The sequence below is a fragment of the Callorhinus ursinus genome, unplaced genomic scaffold, assembly GCF_003265705.2.
Source record: "Callorhinus ursinus isolate GAN/ISIS: 27379988/994484 unplaced genomic scaffold, GSC_fseal_2.0 scaffold9, whole genome shotgun sequence".
In the NCBI taxonomy this organism is placed as follows: domain Eukaryota; kingdom Metazoa; phylum Chordata; class Mammalia; order Carnivora; family Otariidae; genus Callorhinus; species Callorhinus ursinus.
In genome coordinates, this window is record NW_027397071.1 from 3,080,533 (window position 1) to 3,094,470 (window position 13,938).

The 13,938-nt window shown below is 44.2% G+C and overlaps 1 protein-coding gene across 1 annotated transcript in view; it reads right to left on the reverse strand.

Annotated features, from left to right (window-relative positions):
• Positions 1-13,938, reverse strand: part of PTGFRN (prostaglandin F2 receptor inhibitor) — an 82,437-nt gene that overhangs the window by 7,994 nt on the left and 60,505 nt on the right. The window contains exons 6-7 of the mRNA XM_025872519.2: positions 10,066-10,485; positions 1,680-1,787 (exon numbers count right to left, since the gene is read on the reverse strand). Of these exons, the coding sequence (XP_025728304.2) occupies positions 1,680-1,787; positions 10,066-10,485 (528 nt within the window). The remainder of the gene's footprint in view (positions 1-1,679; positions 1,788-10,065; positions 10,486-13,938) is intronic.

A 13,938-nucleotide genomic window follows, 5' to 3' on the forward strand; every position in this document is an offset into this window, starting at 1 on the left:
ACATGGCACCGACTTCTGAACGGGACTCCCTCCCCTGTGTCCTGGCAGCCCCTTCAACTTTCACTTTTGTTTTCACTTCTGAATCCCACTCCCTGTCCCCGATCCTCTGCACCTCAGCTTCCTCAAGACCTGGGCTCCCTACCCCGTGCCCTTGAGAACACAGCTCACCAACCAGTGGCTTGGATGGATTCCTTTTCCTTTTCTTCGACCTTCTTTTTCCTACCTCTGCAGCTCAGCCATGTTCAGGCTCCCTGAGAGAGCCAATTTGGTATCCATCAGCTCATCCAGGGGTCGGTAGCCTAATCCAGCCCACCGCCTGTGTTTTGTCAATAAAGCTTCACTGGAACACAGTCAAGCCCATTTGCTTACGTGCTGTCTACGGCTACTTTCACACCAACCGCAACAGAGCCGAGCAGTTGCTGTGCAGACCATCTGGCCCACGAGGCCAAAAAGACTTCCTACCGGAGTAACTGCCGACCCGGAGCTGGTGACTACCCGCACCTTTGACCGGCGGTCCCGAAGGAGCTAGATCTCAGCTGGTGGCCACCCAGGCCACTGCTCCTCGAGGCCAGCTCTGCCCAGTCCCCTGCTCATGCTGTCCACTCTGGTTCACTGCGGGCCATCCTCCCTTTGCTTACAACCTGCCCTTACTACGGAATGAAAACCCGCTTCCAGTTTCCACGCCAGGGCCACACGCCCAGTGGTCTCTGCAGAGAATGTTGAGAGCCTTGTACACTTTGGCCTTTTCAAGGCGCCGATCGGTGAGAGGCCCGGGCTCTGCCTGTGATGGGGTGGGAGGTACAAAGATGCTCAGAGACAAAGTGTGTGGGAGAGAGCGCAGCTCCCTGTTCCTCCAGGGTAATTACAGAAGCCGTAGGTGGCTGTTATCATGCAGTGAAGCAGGTTCTCCGCAGTCTCTCTAGGAGAAGGTGGTGGTGGGTACCGTCCTGCTCAGCAACAGACACCTTATGTGCCTTTAATGTTCTCTCAAACCCCGGGGGTCTCCGAGTGAGGCAGGGACACCAACTGGTCACTGAAGAAAAGGTGTTAAGATTGATGTCCCAAAGCTCTTAGGCCCGTTGGCAATGCTAATAATTTTTGCAAAGAAAAGATTTACAAAGATTTCCCAAGAATTTAAACTACAATAGCACCACCTGGTCACTTGCTACTCATTTACTCTGCTCTGTCCTTCACCATAGAGTTAACGCCATCTGATACCATATTACATGAGGATTGCTTTCTTGTCTGTCTCCTTACCAGGTTGCAAGCTCCATGATGTGGAGCCTTTGGTCCCTCCTCTGTTCCCAGTACCTGTTACTAGAAGAAGCTCAATAAATATCTGAATGAATCAATGCAATGAAACATAAAGTAAAGGAGCTAGACTCTACTGGTAGGTTTCAAACCAGCTTGAGCTTGAATCAGCCCTGGAAGAGTCCCACTGACCGCCTTGATGACTCAGATTCCAATGTCTGGATGGGTTTCCAAATCATCTAACAGACAGATGCATCCATCAACAAGGATTTATTAAACACCTACTGAGTACCAAGTACAGAGCGAGGCAGTTTGGGGATTTAGACAGTCCAATCCCTGACCTCCACGTCTGTGTCACACAGTGTGGATGACATGAGGGGAATTTATAGAAAGCGACATGGGCAAGGAGAGAGGACAGAGAGAAATACCTGGATCCAGTGCTGCTCCTTCAACAGTGATGATGCAAAACAATCTGATCAGATCTCCCCGGATAACCGACGGTGTGTCCGAATGCACGGAGGCATTAAATATAGGCCCTGGAAAAGAGTGACAGCACCTCATTATTCCTGCTCACGCTTTTGTTTCAGTTCCATTCCTGACGCTCTCATGGGCATCTACGTGCAGCCGACCTTCCTTGGAAGTGGGCGAGGTGGTGTTCTCAGGCTGCGTTCCTTTCTCTTCAGAGAGACACGTGCATCAGGCACAGCCAAACGAGCACCATCTGAATTACAAACACAAAAGAACTCTTCCTACAGAATGACCTTTGCTTCTGGCTTTTCCTTTATCCCTTCTCTGATGACAACCACGGTCCCCTTGGAAGGCCACCCCCACCTGCAACCCGGGTGCCTCTTCTGGTTCTGTGTGGTTCACTTCCAGGCCGAGGTGGCAGGAGAGCAGAGGGCATGGGACTGAATTGGCGACACTTCTGGCCCCGATGGAGTGGGCGGCCTCGCTGTGCTGGGGACAGGGGCTCTGCCATTAGGAGGCTGAAATGCAGTCAGCAGACAGACATGTCAACCATGATGACACTCTGTAGGGGACAGTGGGAGCACTGTCAGCACCTGACAGCTCCAATCTGTCAGGAGAAATTGAGGCAGCACAGGCATAGCTTCAGAACACTACCCAGACCCGCACCCCTTCCTGAGAACACCCCCTTGATATTGTTTGCTTTAAAAAAGACTCTTTCCTTCTTCCAGAGGCCAAAAGATGTGTCTACCCAAAATGAACTAACTGTGCAAGGCAGAGATGCTCCCACTTTTAGTTGTGAGCATAAAAATGAGCAACAAACTATGAGGTATAACAACTGAACACACAGAATTTAGTGTTAAAATAATATTTATCATAGAGTCAACTAGGTGCATCTTCAAGTGACTGTAGGTACAATTATTATTATGCTATTTGATAACTAACAAATAAGGGATTTATTAAATTAAAAAAAAAGTATGCCTTGCATGGAAGGAATCTGGCTCCTAGTCGCTTCTTAGAGAGAGGGGCTACGTACATTCTTTTTTTTTTTCTTTTTAAACTCTTTATTCCTCAGTTTCAGGTGACAGCATTGCACAGCTTTTAAGTCAACCTGATCCTAAGAGCCCAATATTTACCTTATCCTAATAAGAACAGGCAAGCCTGAGGAAGGTTCCAGAATACCAGTGCCATGGGATTTCCCCTGGGTTTCCTGGGAAGCAAAAAGAGATGGCCCTGGACACTGATTCTGAAACTCATTAGAAGCTAAGAATACAAGTGCTACTACATTTTAAATCAGATCACCAAAAAGGAAAAAGTACTTTAACGTACAAAAAAAAAAAAAAACTGAGAAAGTGTGTAAAGGTCACGCAAACCAATGAGGCAAGTCACGAAGAACCGATAAGGCAAAGAACTAAAAAGGCTGTATCTTCACCATGAGTGCGAGGATAAACTCATCGGACTGCTTTCCTCAAACCGAGAACAGGAGCAGCCGGTGTTCTGTTGGGAGAAAGGTGAAGGGCGGGTGGAGGAGATGGCAACCCAGGGAGGTGGGGCAGCCCTGAGCAGGTTGCGGTGAGAGTTCAGATTAACCAGAGAGCAGGAGGAGGGCATCAACTCCGGGTGCAGGGGAGAACGTAACAGAATGGTGGTCATGGGGCATCGGGAAAGGGAGGAAAGCAGAGAGGATGAGGAAACCTGACCTACCTGCAGGGAGCCTGCCCTTCAACCAACCTCTCTCCCAGCCACAGTTCCCACAGGTCCCGACCACCCTGGATTTGCTCTGCTTATTGGAGTGAGGCAGGACAGGATTGAGCCAGTGGCTCTGACCTGGCCCAGTGTTCATGACCGAGGAGCACTTCATACCACATATGGCCCCCTGGGAGTACAGGTTACTATAAACCCAGGTGAGCAGTGAGGACCACGTTGTTTTCTCTGACTAGAAATTTCATGGTAATAAACAGAGCTACACCAAGGGAAGTTTTCTTCAAGTGTCTGAAGCCGTTCTAAGAAACCACAAAATGATAAAACATAAAGACCCTCAAAATGGATTTAGGTTCCTAAATCTGAAACCGCACAGAAAAGACTTACCAATTTGGACACATTTCACTTTCTTTTCTTTATATTTCCAAAGAAAACCCCAAATGCCTTCTAGGTCACAAGTTATGGTTCTCATTTTCTCTAGTGGCTATGGCTGTGGGAACAACAGAGCATTTGTCCTACAGCTCACCATGCGGACATGGGCCAGGGAGAAGGCCTTCATTGTAAAATATTCACAGCAGTGGATTTCCTTCTAATGAACAACTCACTGTTAATGTGGGTCATTATCCCAGGCTTGGAAATATTTTTATTATGGTCAATTTCTGTGATAATGCTGTTTTCGCGAGGGAATTTGTCTGGTTAACTTCATGGATGACAGACTATGGCCCAGAGAATTTAAGTGAACCAGAGTCACTAGATGTCCCCCGATTCCTAGTCTGTGGAGAGTACATGGACCACACTCAGCTCTTAAATACAAACATTGACAGAACCATGTTCTAACTCCAGCCCCTAAAAAGGGCTGTAAATAGCAGTATTCTTGTGAAAGCCAAAACTGCAGACCATCTGTGTGTCCATCAATAGGGTAAAATGACTAACTAAATTCTGGGAGGTGTAGTCATTAAAGTTGTTATTTACCTAGAATTTGTTTTAACGTGAAAACTGCTTATCTTAGAAGGTCCTTTAAAGGGGGGAAAGCAGATCACAAAACTGTACATACAGCCTGATCTCACCGCCATGAAGAAAACATGGAAGGGAAGATTTCTAGGAAGACAAACAACACAAATTAACAGTGTTGGGTAGTTATGGCTAATTCTTTTCCTTCTTTCTACTTTACCGTATTTTCAAGTTTTTTCTATTAAGGAGAAAAACTTTATTATTATCCTTTTTTAAACGCCAACATCTTGAACACCATAACATTTAATCCATATTTTCCCCCCTAACACTTTGGGTCAGTGAAATTCATGACTCAGTAGCACCCCTTGGGAAACACGGTCCTCATACCAAGAGGCAAGCACCCCAGAACCTGGGGATAGAAAGGTGGACACCAAGAAGGACCTCTTTGTTATGTGTATCTTCTGCTGTTGCTGTTGATTTTTAGGAAGTGAAGACTCTTCAGTATCAAGTCAGTATTTGCTGGGAGCCATTCAGGGCGAGGGCACTGTGCTGGGTGGATCAGATGGCAACTTCTAATAAAACCGTGAACTGGCCACGACAACTCCGTGGACTAAATAAAAGTCTCAGCCAGTTCATTCAACCTGGAAGCTACAGTCATTTTATCTGTGATGCAGAGATGTAAAGAATTGAGAAAGAGATTCAATACCCATCCCTCATCCAGAAATACAAAAGATTTTATGTCTCCCCTATTTCCCATAACAATTCTAGAGAAACATCAAATAACAAATGTAAAACAAAATGGAATAAACTACAGAGAATAAAACAGATACACAAATAAAAGACAAAAACCACATAATCATCTGACTCTCAATAGACACAGATAAAGCATTTGACAACATCCAACATCTCTTCATGGCAGAAACACTCAACAAACCAGTAATGAAGGGAAACTTCCCCAACTCAATAAAGGGCATCTGTTAAAAAAAAAAACAAACCCCAAACAACAAAAACCCACAGTTACAATGATTTTTAATGGTACAAGACTGAAAACTTTCCCCGTAGAATCAGGAACAAGACAAGGATGTCCACTTGTGCCACTATTATTCTACACTGTATTAGAGGTGCTAGCCAGGGCAATTAGGCAAGAAAAATAATTAGAAGGTGTTCAGTTTGGAAAGGAAAAGGTAAAACTGCCTTTATTCACAGATGCCGTTTTATTGTATTTAAAACACCCGAAGGAATCAACCAAAAAACAATTAAAACTAATAATAAGTCCAGCAAGGTTGCAGAATCCAACATCAATATATTAAAATCAGCTGTGTTTCTATATACTTGCAATGAATAAAGGGAAAAGGAAATTGAGAACAATTTAATTTACAATGGCATCAAAAAATAAAATACTTAGGAGAAACTGAATAAAAGAAGTTCAAGATTTGTACGCTGACAACTACAAAACACCACCAACAGAAGTTAAAGACGACCGAAATAAACAGAAAGATGTCCCATGTTGATGGATTGGAAGGCAATACTGTTAAATGGCAACGCTCTCCAAACTGATCTACAGATTCAACACAATTCCTAGCTGTCATCTTTGCATAAATTAATGGGTGATCCTAAAATTCATACAGAAATGCAAGAGATCTAGGATAGCCAAAAAATCTTGAAAAAGAACAAAGATGGAAGGCTCATACTTCTCGATTTCAAAATTTACTACAAAGCTATGGTAATCAAACAATGTGGTCCTGGTATAGGAAAAGACATACAGAGCAATGCAACAGAACTGGGAGTCTATAAAAATCCTTATATTCGTGGATAAATGATTCTTGACAAGTGCGCCAAGACAAGTCAAGGTGGAAGGAAGAGGCTATTCAACAAATGGTGTAAGAACAGCTGGGTGGTTCACATGCAAAAGAATAAAGCTGAATACCATCCTCTGCGACACAAAAATCAGGGCACCTGGGTGGCTCAGTTAAGCGTCTGCCTTCAGCTCAGGTCATGATCTCAGGGTCCTGGGACCAAGCCCTGTTTCAGCTCCCTGCTCAGCAGGGAGTCTGCTTCTCCATCTCCCTCTGCCCTTCCCTACCCTACTTCCCACCCCCCACATCCCACCCGGCTCATGTGCTCTCTCTCTTTCTCAAATAAATAAATAAGATCTTTTAAAAAATTAACTAGAACAGGTCATAGCACTAAATGTAAGAGCTGAAACTGTAAAACTCCTTAGAAGAAAAGAGAGGCATAAATCTTCACAACCTGGGATCAGGCAATGGTTTCTTAGATAAGACACCAAAAACACAAGCAACAAAAAGAAAAATAAATTGGACTTCATCAAAATTACAAGCTTGGGTGCTTCAAGGGACACCATGAGCAAAGTGAAAAAACTACCCACAGAGTGGGAGAAGATATTTTTTTTTTTAAGATTTTCTTTATTTATTTGAGAAAGAGAGAGACAGTGACAGAGATAGCAAGAGAGAGCACAAGCTGGGAGGAGAGGGAAAAGCAGGCTCCCCACTGAGCAAGGAGCCCGATGCGGGGCTCGATCCCAGGACCCTGGGATCACGACCTGAGCGGAAGGCAGATGCTCAACCTACTGAGCCACCCAGGCGCCCATGGGAGAACATATTTTTAAACCATGTATCTGTTAAGGGGCTTTTTCCAGACTCTATGAAAAACTTGACTAATCAACAATGAAAAGATAAATAACTCAATTTAAAAATGGGCAAACAATCTGGATAGACATTTCTCCACAGAAGATACACATACAACCAATAACCACATGAAAAGATGCTTAACATCAACAGTCATTAAGAAAATGCAAATTAAAGCTACAATAAAGTACAGCTTCACACCCACCAGGTTGCCTATGATAAGAAAGATGGAGGATGACAGGGTTAGTGAGGATGTGGTGCACCTGGAACCCTCACACATCGCTGGTGGGAATATAAAACGGTGCAGCTGCTTTGGGACACAGTTTGGGCAGTTCCTCAGAGTTAAACAGAGCTCATATGACCCAGCATCCCTCTTAGGTGAGAAATGAACTCTGATGTCCATCCCCAAAACTTGTACACTAATGTTTATGTCAGCAGTATTCACAGTAGCCACAAGGGTGAAAATAACCTAATGTCCGTCAACAGATGAATGGATAAACAAAATGTGGTCCATCCACATGATGGAATATTGTTCAGCCATAAAAAAACACGAAGTACTAACTCATGTTGTAATGTGGATGGACCTGGAAAACGTTATGTCAAATGAAAGAAGCCAGTCACAAAAGTCCACATATACAATTCAATTTACGTGAAATGTCCAGAAGAGACAAATCTATAGCAATAGAAAGATTAGTGGTTGTCAGGGGCTGGGGGTGGGGAGTAAGTACTCAGGGGTACAGAGTTTCCTTCTGGAGTGGTTAACAACTCTGGAATAAGATTGTGGCACTGGCTGCACAACTTCATGAACATACTAAAAACCACTCAATTGTACACTGCACATGGGTGAATTTTACATGTTAACTATAATTCAATGAAGCTGTGATTAAAAAACAAACAAGCAGATATACACAGTAAAAGAAGCCTGCACTTTCTCTGCTCTTTCCAAATCTAAGGATTTAAATCAATATTTTCTCTTTATTAATCTAAATGTTAACAGATTGAAGAAACTAGAAAATAATTTCATTATACAGTATTGAAGTTTATTTATTTTTTTTAAGATTTTATTTATTTATTTGACAGAGAGAGACACAGCGAGAGAGGGAACACAAGCAGGGGGAGTGGGAGAGGGAGAAGCAGGCTCCCCGCCGAGCAGGGAGCCGGATGCGGGGCTCGATCCCAGGATTGGAGTCATGACCTGAGCCGAAGGCAGACGTCCAACTACTGAGCCATCCAGGTGCCCCAACTGAAGTTTATATTAATACAAAAGAATATTAATAAAAAACTTTAATGAAAAAAATAAACTTTAAGGTCTAGTTTAGCTTTACTCTAAAAGGTAATCATGTAATTCAACAAATATCTTGTATTCATTACGCTGATTCAATTAATACCTGAATTTTTACAGGTGATTATAAATTTACACAGTCAGAAATTTCTAACTGGAATCCATGGCAGATTTAGTGAAAACATTCAATATTAAACTCATAAATGATGATACTTCATCTTGATATCCTAAATAAAATTGGGGGATCAAAAACTTTTAAATATCTACCTGCTGAAATACACACTCATACATACACACACACACACACACACACACACACACACACAGATTCTTTCAGAGGAGTTTAATGAATTACATGGATGAATAAGAAATATTTCTATTTGAGAATCTGTATCCATGCCATTAAAAAAAGTTGACCTTTCCGTCTTATAGCATAAAAACATTTTACGTAACCAAAAACAAAATCAATTCAGAATAGACACAAAAATGTTCTTGTTTTAATTAACCTTGCCATACATGACCACCACCAGTAACTATTCTTAATGAGCTGGTTGACAGATATATTCATCCATACCACCACAGCTCTGGCAACTCGACTAATTGATGGGAAATCTTTTTCCAGTCCCAAAACAAGGTGAGGCACAAGGTTGGGATACTTATCACCTGTGTGGAAATACTGCTCTATAAGTCGGGCCAAAAATAGTGCCCATAACCGTCAGTCCTAGGGACCCTTGATGAACTTGGCTCTGAGCCTTGCATGTGTGGCGAGTCATGTAACCCCTCTGGAGGTCCAGTGCCCTCTTCTCTTTATCTATACTCCACTGTGTTCTCTAAAGGAGCTACAATAGCTGAGTTTCGGTTCATCTATTAAAAAAGGAAATGAGGGGGGCACCTGGGTGGCTCAGTCGGTTAAGCGTCTGCCTTCGGCTCAGGTCATGATCCCAGGGTCCTGGGATCAAGCCCCACGTCAGGCTCCCCGCTCAGCGGAGAGGCTGCTTCTCCCTCTCCCACTACTTGCCGCTCTGCCTACTTGTGCGTGCTCTCTCTCTCTGTCAAATAAATAAATAAAATCTTTAAAAAAAAAGGAAATGAGGATAGTATGTGCACACAAAAATTTGTACACAAACGTTCACAGGATCATTCCTAATAGTCCAAGAACTGTAAACACCCAAATGGCCATTAGCCGATAAATGGATAAATAAAATGTAGTGTCTCCACACTGTGGAGTATTATTAGGTCATAAAAAGGAATGAAGTACTGATAAATGCTATGACACGGATGATCCTCAAAAACACTGTACAACAATGAAGAATAAAGACAAAAAAAAAAAAGAAAGAAAAGAAAGAAAGAAAGAAAAAGAGAAAGAAAGAGAAAGAAAGAAAATGCTATGTTACAGTGAAACAAAACAGACGTGAGAACCATGTATTATATTCCATTAATGTAATGTGAAATGTCCACAATAGGCAAGCTGATAGAGACAGGAAGTAGATGAGTGGTTGCTGGAGGGCTGGGACTTGAAGGGTGTCAGCTAAAGGAGACAGGATTTCTTCGAGGTATAATGAAAATGTTCCACAAATCAAATGTGATGGTTGTAGAACTCTGTGAATATACTGGAAGCCACTGAATGATACCCTTTAAATCGGTAAAACTATATGGCATGTGAATTACATCTCAATAAAGAAAGCTACTTAAGAGAAATTAAGCCACTGGCTCAAAATCCTATGGTTGCATTCTAGTTCAGTCTGTGGTTCAATAGGGTTCCTGGCTCACCTGCAGTTTGGAAGTCAATCTCAATAGGATTGGAGAGACTGGTGGCTGCTTCTCGCCACAGGCTGCCCCTGACAGGAGACCAGGCTGTCACCATGCAACGGTACAGCCCCGCATCCGAGACCTGAGTCTGGTACATTCGGTAGCGAAATTCATCTTCCTGCACTTTCTCCAATACAACGCCATCCACCCGCGACGCATCTGTCCAATTCTCCAGCTTCACCACAGAATCCTGGTCCAGGGAGATGATGTACTTGGTTTCATTGGGACTGGAGAGGTCCCCCACAGGCTTCTCAGCAGTGATGAGAACAGAGTAGCGTGGTGACTTAATATTCTTGGAAGACACTTTGCAAGTCATTTCAAATGTATTTCCTGCAGCAAAGAAAGGCTTCGGCTGCCTTGCCTTCACCACGAGCACGGAATCTGGAATGAAGTACCAGAAAGAGGTGATTTCCAACAGGACTAGTGAAAATGGATATGCATCTGAAAGCACAATGACAAGGAAATTGGAATTTATTCGCAAATTGCTGCACAATAGCACTTAAGAAAATCTGGAAACTCAGAAAGAAAATCACGTGTTATCTGTAAGCAGGCTACAAACCACCACGTTGGATGAAGGAGAACAGTCTGAAGTGATTTAATGGGTGTGAGGGAATCTGGGAGACTACTGGTATCCTCAAGGACATGAGGCAGGGCTCACTCTTCGTGAATAGGAGGAGATGCGCCTGAACACAACACCCAGGTCAGGCCCTAGACCATGCCAGGAGCATCCTCTCCCTGAGGTTCTGCTGGGAAAAGGGCAGGGAAAGTCTGCTTGGAAGATTAGAGCAAGGGAGAAATGGGTTCTTTCTGTTTAATCATATCATGGTCACAGTACAGAACAGATTATTAGTCAGGTGACTGGAACACACACCTGTCCATCTAGTGATTTCCACAGAGATGCCATTTTAACATTTTGAGCAAGTGTCCATGGCTACACTAACTTTATGTTTAAGTATGTTACTCCCTGCTTCTCTGTGAAAAAAGAAATCCCTAAGCATATACACATTAGAAGCCATCTATATTATAATTGCTCGATGTCAGGCACTTGGAAGGTACTTAAATATTTGTTGAATGGATGAATAAATGAATTAAACACATGCTTTTTATCCTTTAATAAGATTATTAATTCTATAATCTGTCTAGTTATAAAAGGATTTTTATGTTGGGTTTTGTGGGCTGTTCCACCAAACCTATTAAGAACATGTGTGTTTTAGTGTCTCTCCAGTATCACAGATTCCTAAGGTCCCATTGAGCCACCCACATTCTTTCCTGATTCTCCTGTGAGTTTGGTAATCCATCCGTTCATTAAACAAGTACTTAGTGAGAGCCTCCCGTATTCCAGGCACTGGGAATGCCACAGTAAACAAAGCACACAGAAGTCCCTCCCTTTATATGCTAGTGGAGGAAGAAAAACAAAATAAATGAGTAAGATATATGGTATGGTTAGATGGTGACAAATGTTTGAGAGAATAAAGGAGGGAAAGAGGAGAAAAAGTGTGCGGGGGGGATGGGGGCAGGGAGAGACAACACAATTTTAGACAGAGTGGCCAGGATGGCATCCCTGACGAGGCATCAAGGAGCCAAGAAGGTGAGGGAATGAGCCCGTAGCCATGTGAGGAACAGCATTCTAGGCAGAGGGAAGAGCAAGCAGAAAGCCAAAAGGCAGAGGCATGCCTGGCGTGTTGGAGGCACCATGGGAAAAGCAGAGGGGATGAAGAGGAGTAAGCACTGGGGAGAGTTCTAGGTGAGGTCAGAAGGTAATGGGAGCTGGATGCCACAGGGCATGCAAGGCTACCAAAAGGACTCTGGGATTTGCTTTGAGTGAGATGGGAAGTCTTTGAAGGTTAGGGCAGAGGGGTTTCATGATCTGAGTGACATTTTAACAAGGCTGCCCCAGCTGTCACTGCATGGGCGGGAGCAAAGAGAACAGTCAGGAGGGCAGTGATATAATCCAGGCAGGAGATGGTGGTGGCTTGCTAACAGGGGAGCGTGGCTGCAGCAAGACTCTGAGTCCATCTGAAAAATGAGGAATTGAGGATGAAGGTTTTGGACTGAACAACTACAACGAAGGTGCTAGAAAAGGCCAAAAGAAGACCAGAAGCGCCATTCTGAACAGGAGTTTGAGATGCCCGTTAGACAAGTGGACGTGTCAACAAGGCAACAGCGTATTGAATCTGGCATTCTGGAAAGAAGTCTGGGGTAGAAATATACATTTGGGAGTTAATGGTGTGTAAGCGGCTTTCAATTCACGAGTTTAGAAGACATCACCAAGGGAGGGAATCCAACTAGAGAAGAAGTCCGAGGGCTATGTTCTGAGGCAATCTCATGTCTCAGGGTCAGGAAATGAAGAAGATCCAGCAAAGGAGGCGGAGAAGGAGTTGTGATGAGGTGGAGGAAAGCCCAGGGAGGTGGCATCCCACAGCCAAGGGAAAACCAAGGTATTTCTGGGAGGAGGGAATGACCACCTGCGCTAAATCCTGCTAAGTGAAACAAGACAACAAACAATTGGATTTTGCAGGATGTCAATCACTACTGGTCTTAACACAAGGACCAGGGGCAAAAGTCTGATAAGAAGCAGGTGCCACAGAGAACGAGAAGAGAGAAAGTAGAGACACGCACCGAGTACAGACAAATCAAATGCTTTGGCTATAAAAGGAAAGAAAGAGCAATGGGTGAGGGTAAAGAGGTTTGGAGAAGGGGAAGACAGAGAACTGAGATCAAAATTATTTTATAAAATACTAAAACAGGAACAGGAGGTCTAACTATATTCAGAGGCCAACAGAAAAGGTCCAGAAAAGAGAGGAATATTGATGACATAAGAGAGAGGGGCCTCGTGCCTGACCAGTGAGAGGGGCTGGCCTTTGCTAGGACATGGGCTGGGGGCAAGTGTGTGGAAATTCTCCTCTGTTTCTGTTTCTTTAGGGAAAAAGAACCCAGGACCAACAGCTGAGAGTAAGGCTGGGAGAGGAGGTTTTCAGACAAAGAAGGTGGTATGCAATAATCATTTTGGAGAGTAGGGAAGTAAACAGATTATGGAAATGCAGAATGATTGCCAGGCAGTGTTGAGAGCCCCGCTGACATAAATGATCACAGATTTAAAGTGAAGCCAGTCAACACATTTAAATGTTTTTATCCAACTACAGAAGGTTGGCTTTGGACTGGTGTGTGGTTTGGCCAGAGCATAACGCAAAACAAGAGCAGGGCAAGGGAGCTTGGGGTGCAAGGGGGCGTTATGGCTGGCCAGGAATCTAAGTGGGATGACTGCCCATCTTATCCTCTCTTCCACCCCTGGACATATCTTAAGAATGGAAGAGGGTAAAATGACACAGGGCAACAGGTGTAGACTGGACTGCCCTGGACAACTGGTCCAGCTACATGAGACAGAAATGGAGGCCAACACAAGGTGGTAGGGTTCATGGACGGCCAGTCTGGTGGGGTTGCAGGGGTGATGCTGGAGGAGCAGAGGGAGTGACCAAGAAAAACAGAAGGTATGTTTAGAGAAGAGGATGCCTGGAATTGAGCGCACGGAGGGCTCTCAGTTGTCACAACTGAGATGGTCTACCGTAGGGTGTGAGCACAGGAGGAAATGACCAAACCAGACAGAAGACATGATGACTCAAGAGGAGGACAGGAGACTGAGAAGGAAACGCTGATCTTCACCAGGGTTCCCAACCCTAGCTGCTCAGGAGAACTGGCTTAACAATTCCAATGCCTAGGGCACCTGGGTGGCTCAGTCGGTTAGGCGACTGCCTTCGGCTCAGGTCATGACCCTGGAGTCCCGGGATCGAGTCCCGCATCGGGCTCCCTGCTCGGCGGGGAGTCTGCTTCTCCCTC